At 39.8% G+C, this 18,554-nt stretch overlaps 1 protein-coding gene across 1 annotated transcript; it reads left to right on the forward strand.

The window, feature by feature from the left end:
- The first annotated feature begins 519 nt into the window (after window positions 1–519).
- On the forward strand, window positions 520–17,701 carry CCN6 (cellular communication network factor 6). The gene is made up of 5 exons (XM_053591380.1): window positions 520–779; window positions 7,463–7,760; window positions 12,528–12,770; window positions 16,053–16,246; window positions 17,363–17,701. The coding sequence occupies exons 1-5, from the start codon at window positions 735–737 to the stop codon at window positions 17,642–17,644; spliced, it is 1,062 nt and encodes a 353-aa protein (XP_053447355.1). The 5' UTR covers window positions 520–734; the 3' UTR covers window positions 17,645–17,701.
- Window positions 17,702–18,554: the final 853 nt, after the last annotated feature.

Here is an 18,554-nt window from a genome sequence, read left to right on the forward strand (position 1 = left end):
TAAAGCTTAAAGGCCGTGTCTTTACTGTGTTTAAGCTTTGCTTAAAGGCTGTGTCTTTACTTTCTTGAACAGACACAAGGGTGAGCTGTGAGTCTAGAACAGATAACAGGTCAAAGAAAATAGAAACGGGCCCTAGGATGGGGGCGGCAGGTAGATTGGACACCAGATCCTCAGGAGGACAAGGCTGCCCTGTAGAGGCAAGTTAAGTCTATGAACCAACGCCAAGGTTGAGAAGGTGGGATAAGCAGAGTTGTACTGGGCGACGCGGGAGGAGATGGGCTGTGGCCACACCTCAGGGAGGAGAGCACGAGAAGGGGAAGGGGTGCAAACCTGTTAAATGAATGTTGGTTAAATGAACGATTACTACCGGCTTAATTATCTGATTGTAGGCCCAGGAAGACAGGGGCTGACTTTACCGTTGTCTGCCGTGGAAGCATGGCTGCAGAAAGAGGCTTTCCTCAGGAAGGAAGCAGGAGCCCAGCCCATGTTCTGGCTTATATTCTCAGGGAGGCAGAGCAGTATCAGAGGAGTCCCAGGAAAGTCAGCAGGGTATGAAAACAGATCCCTAAAAATGAAAGTGCAGCCTGAAAGTCAGGAGTGTGGGAGGTGGAGGTGTGTGTGCTCTTCTGCTGAGGAGCCCTGGGCTCCGCAGAGCAGACAGGGGAGCTTTGTGCACCCTGAGCAGTGAGCCAGCTGCCCTCCTCTGTCCCTCGGGTGGCCTGCGCTCCAGCAGCATGCAGGGGCTGCTCTTCACTCTCGTCCTGGCTGGCCTGGCACAGGTAAGCTCTCCCTCCTTAGTGCTCTCCTCCCAGAGACCACAGCCACTTTCAGTTCCTTCGTGGGGAAGAGAGAGGATGAATTACCTAACTGTGAAATACTTCCTGAGATGTAAGAGACCATTTTTCCTCCCCAAATAAAGATCTGCTGTGGTTCATTAGCTTCATGAAGAAAATATGAAACATTTCTCCCTTTCAGGCCCTGGCACCGAAGCCTGTTTCTGCCATGTCTGAGCAGCCCCCTTGCTTTATTCTGTATTTGTGTAGGGGGATCTAAGCCACAGCACCTCCTGGGGCCGCGGCCCAGCCATACACAGTGCCTCTTCATGCCGGCCTGCCGGGGCTCAACTTTCCATAGCTATTTGCAGAATGTGCAGAGCTCCTGGAAAAATGGATTTTGACAACAACTTTTTTTTTTCCCCAGTTAAGCCTGTCCTTATTTGAAAGGAGCATTGGGGAATAAACATTTCCAGGTTTTAAACATTCTATTACTTTGTTTTTTCTCAATTCCATGAGTTTCTCACTTCATGAAAGGGAATCAGTCTGAAAGCTTTGAAATATTTCAAACCACAGACCAAAGGGAAGTTTAATTTAATATGAGACATTGATTGCCTTAGTATTTTTAAATAAGAAGATTAAAACAGGATGACTTATTTGTTGATTTATTTACATGGTGGAGGTTATTGTTGGCACAGGGGACACAGCTTGTGAAATCTTCTGGTGACTTAGAAAACATGGACACTTCTTGGGTTAATAGTTGTTTGGGGCAGTAAATAGTAGCTGCATCTTACAAAACAGGATTGGAAATCATTATACTATATATATATACACACACATACACACAGACACACACACACAGAGGGTGCCAAAAATTTATATACATTTTAAGAAAGGCAAACTGTATTAAAATTGTAATACCCAAAATATACCAATAATGTTTGTTACCTTATACCTTGTATCTCTTATAATTGCAAAAGACAAATGTGACTTAAGTATTACAATTTTAATACAGTTTTGTCCTTTCTTAAAAAGTGTATACTTTTTTAGCAGCCTATGTATATATGTATACATTTGTATATGTGTACATATATATACATATATGTGTGTATATATTTACATATATTTATATAAATATATATATTTCAAACCACAGACCAAATATATTCACATATTTTTAATATGTAAATATAATATAATTATAATATATAAATTTACATATATATTTACAATTTCAAAAGTATCACGTTTGTAAATAAATATTTACATATTCATATAATATGTAAATATAATATAATTATAATATATAAAATTTTACATATATTTGTATATATATATATTTACAATTTCAAAAGTATCATAACAAGAGTGTCAGTGGTCCAGGTCATTCCTGCAGTTATAAGGAGGGGTGTATCTCCCAGTAGATGTGAAATCAGGCTGGTTGTCTCCTATTCTTTCATTCTTGAGAAAAGCCTGTCATTGTACTACATATCCTTAAACAATAATTATTCCAGTCTCAAGAGATGTGTACAAAATAAACAAACACAAAAATGTGTTATGCACAGAGCAGCAAGAAAATATTTTGTGCTTAACTTTGCTTTCACGAATTGTTGAAGGGCCTGCTAATGCCTACCATTTATTGAACATCTGCTGCGTGCCAAGCACTGTGCTAGACACTCTAGTCATGATCTCAGTTGTTAGAACAACCTTACCAGGGGAATATCATCAATCCCATTTTACAGAGGTGTATTGAGGCGCAAAGATGAAATCTAGACCCTAGAGCTATCCTAAAGCTTGCTATTGTAATGACCCTTGAGATTTTGCTTTTGAAAACAATCACTATATTTCTGAAGACAGAGAAAACTGTAAAATTCTTCATATTTATCCCCATATTTACTATTTCCAGGACTTTTCATTTTTTCTTCTATTTTTGAGTGATTTTCCTTCAGACTAAAGATTTTTTTAGTGTTTCTTGTGAACTCAGTCTGCTAGCAATGATTTCTCTCCGTTTTTGTTTATCTGGAGGTGTCTTTTATTTCACCTTCACTTTTGAAAGATAGTTTCACTGAATATAGAATTCCAGGTTGGCAGGGTGCTCTGTTTCTTTCAACAGTGTTTTTGGGTGTCATCTTCTTCTCCATCTCTTCCTCCTCCTCTTCCTTTTGATGATAAATCAGATCTCATTTTTTATTGTTCTCCTATATTTAACATTTTCCTTTTCTTAGCCTACTGCCGTAACTTTCTCTTTACCTTTGGATTTCACTAGTGTTACCTTTTGACCTCAGGGATGATGTGGAAATGTTCAAGACTGGAAGGATAAACAGGTATCCCCCAAATGGGCAGTTTGGGGAGTGGGAATTTCATTAGGGAACAAAATGAGAAAAAAACAGGGAGAAGGAAACCAACATGGGAGGCCTGGAGGGAGAGCCTGCTGAGCTAAGGCTGAAGAGGTGTGCGTGACCCAGAGTAGGGCTATTTGGACATCATGCTTAGCAGATTGGACTGCGCAGTGTAGACAGCAGGGAACCAACCATCCATGGGCTTTAAAGGGAGAACTAATACAACCAAATAGTTTTGTAAAGCGATCCCTTTGGCAGCAACACAGTAAAGGCACTTGAGAAATCGTTTTTGAGGCAGGAAAGCCAGTCAGGAGCCCGTACTTTAGTACTTTAATACTTTAATAGCAGTGAAATGGGAAGAGTAGCTAATTCTAGGGAGGTGAGGATGGCAGGATAAGCAGGAGTAGCCACCCATGACCACAGGAGGTGTGGGAAAGGAAGGTGACCTGGATGATTGTCAGCTTCCTGACTCTAAACTCTGGAGGGGCTGTTGGCGATGAAGGATAATGACTTTGGGACCTGAGTTTTTCCCGTAGGACATGTAGGTCATGATAACCAGTAGACATCATGAGCTGTCGTGGGTCTAGAGCTCAGTGAAGTTCAGGCTGGAACTTTAGCTCTGCAGCTTGCACAGGATGAAAACCGAAGGCAGAGGCAGATAAGATTATCAAGATGCAGGGTGTGGAGTGAGAAGAGTAACGCAGTAAGGCTGTGACGTGCCCATCAGCCTGAATGTATGTAAGTCAAAGGCAAGGTGGCGGGAGCCTGGGGAGGAGGCCGAGAAGGTATGTTAAGAGGTGGGAGGAGTGGAAGGGCCAGGCACACTGAAAGCCGGGGGAAAGGACAGTCAGATACCTTAGAGAGTGGGCAGAGGACTGAAGAGAGTGCATAGACATGAGACTGGCTGAGAGGCGCCTGAATCGGGCATGTGACTCCCTGGTGACCATGGCTGAACCTGTGCAAAACTGAGAAGTAGGCAAAAAATGTTTTAGTTTAAAAAATTTTTGATGATTCTAGCCTCACTATTTCTACTCCCTTCTCCACGTTTGCTCCTTCTGCAGAAGCCTGGCCTGCCAAAATCTCCTCTTATGTTGTGCATTCAACATAAATTACAGCCAGAAATGTTGCTTTTTCCTGGCACACTTGCTTTACCAGTGATGAGAAAAAAGATGGAGGGTTTAATGGTAGGATTTTATACTGACACTTCTCAACACAGAGATTTGAGTAGGAAAGAGGGTTAGGTCTCCGGTTCATTCTAACAGCTTTCAGGTCCATGAAATAAACATTGAGAGTTAATGACATAAACTAATTGCCAGGCATCTTGCTAGGTGCCAGTGAACACTCAGAAGTGAACGGAGAGCACCTGAGTTTGGGTGACTTTATGGAGAGTGGAGGAAACAGGCACTTTCTTGGATAATTTCAAAGACTTGTACAAGGCAGGGAGGTTATAGAAAAGCTTTCTGGAAAAGGTGATACCTAAACAGAGGCTTGAAAGTTAAATAAAGGAGTGGAGTCTGGGGAAGGATGTTCCAGGGAGGAGGGACAGCATCCCATAGGTAGGGAACTGCAGGCAATTTAGTTTTCTGGACCCTGAAGATAAGAACTGCAAGAGATGGGAAGGCCCCGAGTGCTGTTCTTAGGAGCTCTCGTCTCTCCTGTAAACCAGTGACTTTCGGGCATGAAGGATGAAGGCGAGGAAGAGATCCAGAATGGTTTTCAGCTTCCTGGCTCAGGGACCTGAGTAGATGGTGACAGCATTCCCTAAAATGGGAACTGTTAGCTGAGGAGCAGTTTGGTAGGGGTGGTGGAGAGGTATCTGCAGATCTTCAAAGCAGATAGATCCAGTAGCATTAATGATTTTTTTTGTCTTTGTGTTTTGAGACAGTCTCTGTCACCCCAGGCTAGAGTACCGTGGAGTACAGCTCACAGCAAACTCAAACTCCTGGGCTCCAGTGATCCTCGGAGTAGCTGGGACTACAGGCATCTGCCACAGCACCCGGCCAGTTTTTCTATTTTTAGTAGAGACAGGGTCTCACTCTTGCTCAGGCTGGTCTTGAACTCCTCATCTCAGGTGATCCACCTGCCTTGGCCTCCCACAGTGCTAGGATTACAGACTTGTAATAGGTCATATAATTCCCACTGCTACTATGAACGATCACCACAAATTTAGCAGCTTAAAACAACTCAAATTTATTATTCTGGATATCTGAAGTGCAAAGATGGGTCTTATGGGGCTAAGATCAAGGGTCTGCATGACCACATTCCGTCTGGAGGGAGAGAACCGGTTCTTTGCATTTCCAGCTTTTAAAGGCCATCTGCCTCCTAGGATCTCGGCCCCTTTCCTTCATGGCATTGCTCTGCCCTCTGCTTCTATCCCCACACCCCCCTCTCCCATATGCCTGCCTCTTCCCAGCGGGATTCAGTGTTCTTGTACTGGATTATCCAGGACACAGCCTCAAGACCCTTAACTTCATCACATCTGCAGTATTCTCTTTGTCATGTATGGTGACATCTTAATAGATTCCAGGGATTAGGACATAGACATCTTTGAGGAGAACATTATTCTGCCTATCACATGGGTTAACTTCATACTGTCTCTATGAAGGTTACATGACATAACCATGTAAAGTACTTGGCACATAGGAAGCACCACGGTTTTGTATTTAATAAATACTTATTGCAATCGGTAAGACAGACATTAGGCAAAGGCCTTGCTCTCAAGAAGCCCACATTCTTTTTTTTTTTTTTATATTTTTATTTTATTTATTTATTTATTTTTGTAGAGACAGAGTCTCACTGTACCGCCCTTGGTAGAGTGCCGTGGCGTCACACGGCTCACAGCAACCTCTAAGTCTTGGGCTTACGCGATTCTCTTGCCTCAGCTTCCCGAGCAGCTGGGACTACAGGCGCCCGCCACAACGCCCGGCTATTTTTTGGTTGCAGTTTGGCCAGGGCTGGGTTTGAACCCGCCACCCTCGGTATATGGGGCCGGCGCCCTACTCACTGAGCCACAGGCGCCGCCCGAAGCCCACATTCTTGATGGAGGAATCAGAAAAGCCGCAGGTAAAATATATAGGTAATAAGGCAGGTGTTAAGGTCTGTAGGGAAAAGGCTGGGATAGAGAGCTCTTCTATGAAGGATGGCCAAAGAGGGTCTAGCTGAGGAACTTGGCCGTGAAAGAGTTACCAATGGAGATGTCTAGAGATGGAGCATGCCTGGAATATTCAGACAATAAAGCCGGTATGGCTGCACTGAAAGAGGCGGAGGTGAGTGGTCACAAGCAAAGGGAGACAGGGTATGGGGACCAGGTGATGCAGGGCCTTGGAGGTAGTTTGGGTTTTATATTGAAATGGGCAACAGTAGCATGTACTGACATATTTTAAAAGGATCATTCTGGATGCTGAGTTGTCAAAGAGGCAAGGAAGGAGAACATTTAGGAGGCTACTGCACACATCCAAGTGAAGAACAATGGTGACTTGGATCACAATAGCAGAGCAGGGTGGGTGTATTTGAAAAATGTAATCACTGGGATTTACTGATGTGACTGGATATAAATGTGAAAGAAAAGAGCCAAGAATTATCTGAGCCTAAGGTATTTCAGAACTGTGAAATTGGCATTTGCTCAAATAGGGAAGAGTATGGAAAAGTAGATGGACTCGATGGAGTATTTGGTTTTGGCTGTGTTAAATTTGCTGTGCCTGTGAAGCACCTCCGTGGAGGTGTTAGTAGGTGCTTTGAGTCTGAGTTCAGCAGGGAGGTACGGATGGGAGACGGAGTGAGGGAGGGTACTTTAGAGGTCTGAGCCATGGGGGCTCCAATGTTTGGAGATTAGTAGGATGAGAAGAAACCAGCAAAGGAGACTGAGAAGGAGCGGTCAGTGAGAAAGAAGAAATACAAGTGATGTCTTGGAAGCTGGGTGAGGAGTAGTTTAAGGAGACAGTGGTCACATCAAAAGCTGATAGGTAGGCTCGGCGCCTGTGGCTCAAGTGGCTAAGGCCAGCCACATACACCTGAGCTGGCGGGTTCAAATCCAGCCTGGGCCTGCCAAACAACAATGATGGCTGCAACCAAAAAATAGACAGGTGTTGTGGTGGGCAACTGTAGTCCCAGTTACTTGGGAGGTGGAGACAGGAGAATCACTTGAGGTCAGGAGTTGGAGGTTGCTGTGAGCTGTGATGCCATGACACTCTACCCAGGGTGACAGCTTGAGGCTCTATCTCAAAAAAAATAAAAGCTGATAGGTATTATTATCATTATACACACCTCAACACACTGTTGGGGGGAAATCTTCTATTCCTATCATGCCATTTGAGGAACCACTTCTAACATCACCTTTATTATCAAATGAAGTTTTGCTGCAGGGCACAGGGCACTGGGCTGTTAGATGTGACACCTGAAGGAAGGCCTGGAGAAGCATCACAAGTGCATCAGCGTAAGCAGTTTTGTCACTGGCCTTGCAAATGTCCTTATCAGAAGCCCAGTTGTCCCCCTGGAGTGAGCTTGGTGAGGGACGGCTGTGGATGCTGTAAAATCTGTGCCAAGCAACCGGGGGACATCTGCAATGAAGCTGACCTCTGTGACCCACACAAAGGGCTGTACTGTGACTACTCGGCAGACAGGCCAAGCTACGAGACCGGAGTGTGTGCATGTAAGTGTTTTCTTCTGGATCTCTGGGGGGAAAAGGCTGAGTCTAGACAGAATTTTTTTTTTTTTGCATTTTTTAACTTGGGGGGTATTTAGCTTACTTTGGTTAAATATGAGGTGGGTTTAGTTTCATGTGCTGGTGGGACTGGTTCCATGCTGTTGGACCCCGTGTGAAATTAGCAGATGTTTACTCATATTCCGAAACCTGTTACTTTCATTGCATTGAGGTCATCTTGCACTTCTTCTCAGGGAATTGCTTTTAATGATAGAAAATAGGAGAAATCACAGCTCACACCTGTAATCCTAGTACTCTGGAAGGCTGAGGTGGGAGGACGACCCTGAGCCAACAGGTTTGAGACCAGCCTGAGTAAGAGTGAGACCCCATCTCTAAATATAGCCGGGCGTTGTGGCGGGTGCCTGTAGTCCCAGCTACCTGTGAGGCTGAGGCAAGAGAATCGCTCTAGCTCAAGAGTTGGAGGTTGCTGTGAGCTGTGATGCTACACGACTCTACAGAGGATGACAAAGTGAAACTCCCTCTCTCACAAAAAAAAAAAAGGAAAATTGGAGAAATTATGTAACAGGTTCTGTTTTCTTAAAGTGCCACAAAATGACAGCTTTTGTTAATGCTGTCAGCAATCTGAATTCAGCCTTTTCTGTAAATGAAAAATAATCCTGCTAAATTGAGACACAGAGAAGCTAAGGAATTTGTCAGTGTCCACACAGCTGGTCAGGAGTAGAGCTGGAATTTGAACGCAGGCATTGTGGGGTCTGGTGTATTCTCTCAATCCCTTGCTATCCTGTCTTTTAACCTAATGCCTTGCATCAGCATACATTTCAAATTTTAGAATATAGTTTATAAAGTGAATTTAGAACTAGAAAAAAAGGCATGCCTATACTTTTTGGATGTGTAAGGTATTTTGGAGAAAGACATCAAAATCACAAAATGTAAAAAATGACAGATATGACTATATAAAAATGAAAACTCTTATCAAAACCAAACCAACCCAAGGGAAAAAAAAATTAACCAAACCAAAGAAAAAAACAGGAACACCAAAACAAACACAGACAACTAACACCATCAAGTGACAAATTGGAACATATATAAGCAACATGTCTGATTAAGTGTTAATAGATGAATGGAAAAAGAAAGTTTGATAAAGGATTGGTGAAATAATTCTTGGAACACATTAGTATTGTGGGAAACTACCAGTTAATAAAACAATAATGTAGACTTGTTGTTTATTAGCATGGAAAGTGTCCGTGTTATATTAATTAATGAATAAAAATTATAAATGTAAAAATATCCTGCTTAAAAATATAAAGATGTATGGCTAATATTCAGACATACTACTTTAACCTCAGCCTTCTTAATTAATGAAGTTATTGTGCTTTTTACTGCAATTTGCAAAAAAGAAGGTGGAGTCCCCCCCAAACCACAACCTGACCCCCAGATTTATGGTTCTAAACTCTGGAGATGGATTCAAACCATCTAAACCTGCAACACACTGATACTAATTCAAGAAGCCACATTATTTACAATAACAATTAAAATTTCTAAGGGAAGAGAAATACTTTTGTCACCCGGATGGTTTAATCTCTCTGTAGAAAAGTCTAAGTGGGAAGGCAAACTGCTATCAGAAGTTTGGGTATGAGCTTGGAATGAGGAAAGATAGGCTCTATCTTTGGAGTCGGACTTAACATGCAGAGCTGTGTAAGGCTGATAGCCTGACACCATGATCAGCATTATATTGCATTGGTTGAGAATGTGAGGTCTAGGTTTGAATCCCCATTGTGCTCCTGATAACCTTGATCAAGTTGTTTAATCTCTCTGTGCCTCAGTTACATCATGTATATGTCCTGGCTTATAGAGTTGCTGGGAGGATCAAATGAAATCATGACATAAAACCTAAAACATCCATCACAATATCTGGTATGCAGCAGACTCTCAAAAATGGTTCTTAATTGTGGGAACTCTATGGGAAAAACATGACGTTTCAGACTCTGGCATTCAGGATGCCCCTCCCTCCCAAACTGGACAGATCACTTCATTAACCTCACAAACACTTAGTAAGCATCCAGTGTGGCTGCTGTTGCCAGCAACTGGGGCACAACAGGAAGAAAAAAAAAAAAAAGATACAGGCCCTGCCCTTGCAGAGTCAAATTTATTGTGCCAGAACTCTCTGTAAGTAATTTCACACAAAATGTGATGAGACTTTGAACAAAGCACAACCATTAGGATGGGGATGGGGGATAATCTATACCCAGGGTCACAAACTATATGGCCTGGGGGCTAAATTTGGCCCATAACCTGTTTCTGTAAATAGCGTTTTACTAGAACACAGCCCGTGCATTTACAAGGAGTCTCTTCTTTTGCAGCGGCAGGGTCAGTTTTCACAGAGGCTCTATGGCCTGCAAAAGTCAAGATACTTATTATTTGGACCGTTACCAAAATTCACTGATCCCTGATCTAGAATAACATTAAAAGACCTTTCTGGTCTGAGGACCCCTTTATAATCTTAGAAATTAATGAGGTCCCAAGAACTTTTACATGGGTTTTATCTACTGGATATTTAATAATGAATTAGAAATTTAAAAATATTCACTAATTCGCCTAAAAATGAAAAACCCATTGGAGATTAAGGGGGGCACTTTTTTTTTTAGTGGCAAGTTATTGTTTATTTATTTATTAAAATTCCATCCGGGTTACTTTTTTTTTATTTATTTGTTTTTTTTGCAGTTTTTTTTTGGCCAGGGCCAGGCTCTGAACCCACCACCTCTGGCATATTGGACCGGTGCCCTACGCCTTTGAGCCACAGGTGCCGCCCACTTTTTTTTTTTTTTTTAACGAAAACACTTATTTTCCAAACCAAAACAACTGAGTGAAAAGAGTGGCATTATTTTACATTTTGACAAATCTCTAGATTGACATGTTTGCTTTTGCTTTCAATGTGTAGTTATAATTTTCTGGTTGAAACATATAAAACTAGCTTCACACAGATATGTAATTGAAAAGACAGTATTTCCACAGGATTTTCAGATAATTGTGCATATACTATTTTGTGATATTATATTAAAACTTGACAAGTAGGAGTTTCTTAAAAATTATCTGCATCATGAAATCTGAAACCACATGAATAAACTGAACTCTGTGGCTTTAAAAGATATTGGCCTATCCAAGACCCACTTGAAATGAGTCTTTCACTATGCATAATTTTGTCTTTCTACACATTATTTGGAAAATATCACTTCACTATGTTCTGTAGATGTTCAAAATGTTGATACACTTACTTATGTATTTTTTTTTTTTTTTTTTGTAGAGACAGAGTCTCACTGTACCGCCCTCTGGTAGAGTGCCGTGGCGTCACACAGCTCACAGCAACCTCTAACTCTCGGGCTTACGCGATTCTCTTGCCTCAGCCTCCCGAGCAGCTGGGGCTACAGGCTCCCGCCAAAACGCCTGGCTATTTTTTTGTTGCAGTTTGGCCGGGGCTGGATTTGAACCCACCACCTTCAGCATATGGGGCCGGCGCCCTGCTCACTGAGCCACAGGCACCACCCATACTTATGTAATATTTAAAAAAATCACATGAATTAATGCCATTTTCATTATCAAAGTCTACATGTTGGGTAGCTGGAAAGCTCTCAGTGGTAGATACAAGTTTTCTAAAATTCTAATTTTTACTTGAAAGCTTGAATTCTGTCATCAGCAACAGATACTGTCAGTTGTTTTCTTTTTTTGAAGCAACAGACTTACCTTGTTCATTTTCAAGAAAATGTTTCCAAAATACTCAAGTTTGAATAACCATAGATTGTCATCAGTCATTTCTTGAAGTAAAATTCCCACCAAAAAGTGACTAGTTCAGCTCACATCTTGAACAATGCCATAATTCCTTAAGTTTCCTGAAGACAGCTGTTATACTTTGGAACGTAGACTGTTCTACATATACTCCCTATCTGTCACACAGGATAGTAAAAAGACATAGTCAATACTTACAATTTAATAAAATTAGTAATTTTTACATCATCAAGGATATTCTTAGGCAAAACTGCCCTTTATTTTTTTTTAAAGTTTAAGACAAGGTAAAATACAATGAGTTTGATTCATGCTAAGGCAACAGCAGTTTTAGCCACCATTACCTTTTTAGTATCGGTGTGAGTATCAACACAGTAAAAATGGCCAGCCACATTAGTGTTCTGAACAGTTTTGACCTTGATCTCCTGAAGGCGTCTCAGGTACTGTGAAGGGTTGGTGGACCACACTTGGAGAAAGGCTGATCCTGAAGGTCAAGAATACCTCTCAGAGGAAGTGAATGTGTCCTTTAATTCTCTTAACAAAAAAAATCAGTTACCTTGCTGAACTGTAGTCAAATTATAGTTTCTTCAGATACTCACTTTTCCTGTCTTCCTAAGATTATACTTTAGCCTATTATTGGATGTCTGGGAAAAACTGGCTTGTCAGGCATCAACCCATCTCTCAGATTTACAGTCCTCTACTGCTGTACTTATGGTGATTTTTAAAATTAACTTTACTTCAGAACAGTGCTTTTAATACTGGAAGTGACCATTTGGGGTGTATGGCCTACAATTAATGAAAATACTTCATTTTAATCTTTATGCAGATGTTTTGTGAAGGAGGTTCCTAACGGGGCCCAAGAAGTTGAGATTCTTCTCATGAAGGAGATAGCTATTTCTAAAGCTTTTATTATACTTGGAGGTCTAGAGTATTACAGGTCATGGCTTCTTTGGTGATTTTGCTCTTTTCTCTTTTCAGACCTTATAGCTGTTGGATGTGAGTTCAACAGGAAGCATTATCATAATGGCCAAGTGTTTCAGCCCAATCCCCTGTTCAGCTGCCTCTGTGTGAGTGGGGCCATTGGCTGCACACCTCTGTTCATACCAAAGCTGGCTGGCAGTCGCTGCTCTGCAACTAAAGGGGGAAAGATGTCTCATCAATCAAACTGTGGCCTGGAACCACTACCAGGGCAGCTTTTGAGAAGCCACAAAGCAATGCCAGGTGAGCTCCTAAGCAGCGCTATTTTTCATGTCTGACTTTGGTGGTTTTCTTCATGTTCCTTTTATGTGTCGTAGGTCCTCAGCAAGTTCTTATTAATTGGTAGTCAGAAAGAAACTTAGTTTGAGGGTACCATCTTACTCAGTATTTGCCTCAGGCAGGTGTTAAGTATCGGTAAAGAAAACTTTATGTTTTAGATTTTTCTGGTAAAATATTTTAAAAAGATTTATTAGGTAAGGAAACTGTTCTAAATCCTATACCTCTCCTTCTTCCCAACCTTCTTTCAGGGAAATTGACCAAATATTATTCATATGTACCCTGGAGATACTTTTATTTGTATTATTCAATTATGGGCAAGAAGCCTGACTATTCAGTTCCCAAAACTTTCAAAGGCAACTTTTCTGTATCATACAAGCAGAAATGGAAGCCAGCTGATAAAAAATATTTGAGGACCAACATATGCTTTGAACTTGTAAATATTATTTCTGCAAATAGACAACTGATCTCAAGTCCTCTCACTCTGAAATTGAAGCCCGACAGTTACTCATCTCCTCTGTCTGAACACACACACACATACAGTGGAGTAGGAAAAATGAAATGTGATTATTGATCTTGAGCACCAGCCATTAGCAGCTAGCTTAAATATATTCATAAATCTTATATTCTTGTCTACTCTGAATTAGCAACTTATTTAATCATCAGGGTATTTTGAAGACAGGAGTTTCAAAAATACCAGCAAGTGAAGCACAGAAGAAGAAGGTTTAAAAGGGGTGGTATTGCTGTCTGGTTCTTGTTCATATTTCTGTGTTCTCATCAAGAAATCAAGAATGCCTTTTTATTGATTAAGAACTTAGTGAAAGACACCATGGAAATACAGAATATTTGTATATATTAAAAACTCAAGTTCACTTTTGTTATGTGGATATTTAATAAGAGGAACTCCAGAGAGATGAGTTTTATACTCAAAAAACTCTGAAAGGAACACCCTCAGGGACTCTGATTCAGCTACCTATGCTTTAGAACTTCTAAAATTATAAGCCAAATTGTTCTTTTTTCAAAATGTACTGAACAGTTGGTTTTCCGCATTGGATCCTACTGACTCCATATGAGGTTCTTCTTAGAACCCATGTGTGAACCTTCCTGGAGAGACTACTTGAGAGCAATTTTTCACAACAAAAGCTCTTTGGATCAAGTTTAGGTTAGTCTTGTTTGTGTAGTTAGAGAAGTTTCAGGGGCGGCGCCTGTGGCTCAAAGGGATAGGGCACTGGTCCCATATGCCAGAGGTGGTGGGTTCAAACCCAGCCCCAGCCTAAATAAATATATAAATAAATAAGTTTCAGTGGACTCACTTGAAGCCTGGTCAGGGAAGGCCTTAAATGATCAGTCTTGAGTAGTTAGTACTTTGCTACAAAAAATCGGAAAATCTCTTAAGTGCTCTCTGGTATTTGGGATTTAGGCCTAGATATGTTTCAGAGAAAGTATACATTTCATCTGACATCTCTTCTCTGCTTAACCATGCAACTGTATTTATGACCTACACAGGAATTTGGCTTTAAAAATTAACCATGATAACAAAACGCACACACTTTGTTATATTTGTCATTATAATGTAGTCCATGGTTGGAATCTAGCTTTTGCTGGGTCAGTATGAAGCATGCAGCAACATAATGCCCTCAGGCTTCTTTAATGCTCACCAAACACTAAACTTTTTCCTTTAAAAATCTCTTCTAGTTTTCTTGCTTTTTAATGAACATTCAAGTCCAGAACTACAGCTCTGTTTAACAAGTGGGGTTACTGGTGATGCGGAAATCTAACCTATCTTTACTTATTGCAGACGTGTGCCAGGCTTCTAGTCTGTTTCCCGCATTGAGGGCTTTAAACTGTACTCTGCTTTCCAGGTATCTTCGTGTTTCTGCTTCTTCTTTAACTCCTATGAGAATCCTGACTCTATTACAATTACACTGGAAGAAGTAGCACACCACTATTGTATTCAAGGATAGCACACACTATTTCTTATCTAAAAGGTATATTTATGGGTCTTCTTAGAGTTTTAACTCAATTTTTTTGAAGTAATATAGCCAGAATTTTGCTATGCAGACTCAAATCATCACCTTATGTCTAAAGCATCCATTTGAAAAAGTACATTAACCTTAAGGAAATGCCTTGAGACAACAGATCGCTATGTAGTTTGTGTAAAATGGACCAAGGGCCCAATTCCGTCATGAGAAGTCCCCAGTGAATTTACCTGGAGATGGAAAACATTTATACTCCCTTATAATCCCATTATTTCCCCTCTGCTCCTTGTGTTTCTCCAAAGCAGCAGACAATGGTGGGGCTCTATCTGTCCACCCACTTAGCTACCTATCTAAAGACCCATTTATCCATTTATTCCCATGGTACCATGGGCTGATGACATAGGGAATGTGGGCTGGACAAGGTGGCTCACACCTGTAATCCTAGCACTCTTGGAGATGGGTGGATTGTTTGAGCTCATGAGTTTAAGACAAGCCTGACCAAAAAGCGAGACCCCCGTCTCTACTAAAAATAGAAAAACTGAGGCAAGAGGATCGCTTGAGCCCAAGAGATGGAGGTTGCTGTGAGCTATGACGCCACAGCACACAACCCAGAGTGACACCTTGCGATTCTATCTCAAAAAAACAAACAAAAAAAATAGAGAATGTGAAAATTAAGCTGAATAATACATCTGCAATGACTTAGCATGTAATGATCATTTAGTACAGTGTAACATTTTATTAGAGAATTTTTTAAGGGACTAGGTTAAACCACAAGGAGGAAAACTGGTCTCATTGACAGCATAATTCTCAAATATTTTTGTATTTTAGATTTTAACACAAGATGAAATTTTAACAATAAGATCACACTATTCTGGTCAATAGCCCAAATTCCCTAACCCTACTAATGTTTATCTTAATATGTGCCAGAAATGAGGCAAGAACCAGGGAAAAGGCAAATATCAATCAGAACATAGCTTAGGTTTAGTATTCAGAAGAAAAGCTAAGCAGAAAGATACAAATGGGTAAATCAACTCTGTTTTTCAAAGATATTTTTATTCCTCCTAAGAAATTGGACAGTAAGACTTGGTTATTTGGGGAGTGGGAAAAGGGATATAGAAGGATAAGGTAGACCATAAGCTTTTATTCTGAGACACAGTATACAAAAACAAAGACTCAGATGTCTTTAGTATTAGCCTAAAAAATATTTAAAAATGATCTGTCTATACAAATACTATGTATGTATACATATGTACTTTCCCCTTTATTTTAGCTTATAGAAATCTTCCACTCATTTGGAAAAGAAAATGTCTTGTGCAAGCAACAAAGTGGACTCCTTGTTCTAGAACATGTGGGATGGGAATATCTGATAGGGTAACAAATGAAAACAGCAACTGTGAAATGAGGAAAGAGAAAAGACTGTGTTATATTCAGCCTTGCAACAGGAATATTTCAAAGATAGTAAAGGTAAGGTTTAGATTTGACTTATAATTCAACATTAAGACATTCCTAGAAATATGTTTGTGTTTTGGGGAGAGGGATGGTATTTAGTTCTTAAAAAAATAAATCCACCTCATTGTAACAACTCAAACTATCTCAGAGGAAAACAGACAGTAATCTAACTGCACTTGGTGGGGAAAATTTTACCAGAGAGGTAATGTTAATCTTTTGCATCTAGACACTGTATGCTTAATAAGGTGGGTCTTGATCAGCCTGACTTGTGGTATCCCTCCATGTGCACTGTTAAGAATAGATTGTTTTAAGATTGTAATTTTTTCTATATTAATTGTGGTGAAATCAAAGCAATGAATATTTTGGTTGCTATACAATAATTATGAAAATAGGTATTATGACCATCAGAGCAGCTCTGATCTCGGTTATTTATCAGTGACTTGAAAGGAGGCCACACCATTTACAAAATGTTCTGTGATTAGATAGTAAACTTGCTAAGGGACTATGATGATATACTTACTCTTAGATAACTTGGCATAATTATAGGTGGTCCTATTCTTGAAGTAGGCAAGACATCTGTCTCAAAAAGAGTAATTTTTTTGAAATGCTACAAAATCCTTTCCATCCCTAAATTATTCCGTATCATATTAGCAATCAACAGCTCAATTTTAAAGGGGCTTAAGATATTTATCCATCTACCCCTCCACCCAAAAGTGTCTGAATTATGTTAGGGAATTTTCTAAGTCTTAGGTAAATAAGCATTTAATAATGCATGGTCCCTGATATTGAAGAGAACAGAAATTTAGGATAGCAAACCCCACTGAGTGGATCCTATAGTATGATGAATGACATACAGACCTCTGGTGAGAGGGGAACTGAAAGGCAGAGAAGACAGGGTGCTGGCAGTTAACTACATAGCAACTATGGAAATCATCACATCTGTATGTATGTTCAAAAAAATGTTCTCAAATGGGAGGCACCTGTGGCTCAAATGAGTAGGGCGCTGGCCCCATATACCGGGGGTGGCGGGTTCAAGCCTAGCCCCGCCAAAAACTGCAAAAAAAAAAAAAAAAAAACCTCAACATTATCGACTTTCTAAACTCTTATAATCCAATTTATTTATCTTTTCAGATCCCCAAAGGAAAAACATGTCAACCCACCTTCCAGCTCTCCAGAGCTGAAAAGTTTGTCTTTTCTGGATGCTCGAGTACTCAGAGTTACAAACCCACTTTCTGTGGAATATGCTTGGATAAGAGATGCTGCATCCCAAATAAGTCTAAAATGATTACCATTCAATTTGATTGCCCAAATAACGGGTCATTTAAATGGAAGATGCTGTGGATTGTATCTTGTGTATGTCAAAGAAACTGCAGAGAACCTGGAGATATGTTTTCTGAACTTAAGATTCTATAAAGCCAAGCACATGGGGGAACAGTCAATCATGTCATATAATCAAAAAAAATAGAGTGTTTATAAAAGGGAAGCAAATCTACTGTACTGGTTTTAAAACAGTAAGAATGCCCAACTATTCTCACATCAGTGTATTTAATTAAGGCTTTAGAAGCTTTTAAAAAAATTCTCCTAAAAATATACATAAAATTTGAAAAACTTAAACTCTAATTTCTAAAATATACTATAGGGTATACTTTAAACTCTGATTTCTAAAATATACTATACGGTATATTTTAGAAATTAGAGTACAAGACATTCAGTACCATCTGAGCAATCAGAGTGGTATATAGAACTATATCACCCTATATAAAGAAAAATTATGCACTCTACAAGTAAATATTTTACAAAATAATTTGGAGTACTTTATTAAAGATGCGTAAAAAAGGCAAATTAAATTTTTAAAATTTGATCCTTACTTGAGAATGTGGCCTAGACTCCCATCAGTTGATAATCATTATAGGGCAATTAATTTTCCTATAATTCTGAATTCTTGAATAGAAGATTACACTATAATTTTCATTACCCTATCCTGATTATCAGTTATGGTTTCTTTTGGAAAAGAGAAAACAGAACTTCTCTGGTGACTATAAATAATTGTGATCCAATTAAATACTGTAAAAAGTTAAAAAATTTCCAAGATAAAGACCAAGAACAGTATTATTACTTTGCAAAGGAAAGAAACTTATGGTTTCTTACACGTAAAGTATGATTTAAAATATTAAGACTAAAATTGAAGATAACAATGATTGGAACAATTTCACTAGACAAGTATGCCATTTACTATAAAATCTGGAAGATGGTATCAAGCTGATTAATGTTCTGTTCACTTGTATAAATGGTTACATGCAAAATAATAAATAGCACTGTTTAT

The sequence above is a fragment of the Nycticebus coucang genome, chromosome 5, assembly GCF_027406575.1.
Source record: "Nycticebus coucang isolate mNycCou1 chromosome 5, mNycCou1.pri, whole genome shotgun sequence".
NCBI classification, from domain to species: domain Eukaryota; kingdom Metazoa; phylum Chordata; class Mammalia; order Primates; family Lorisidae; genus Nycticebus; species Nycticebus coucang.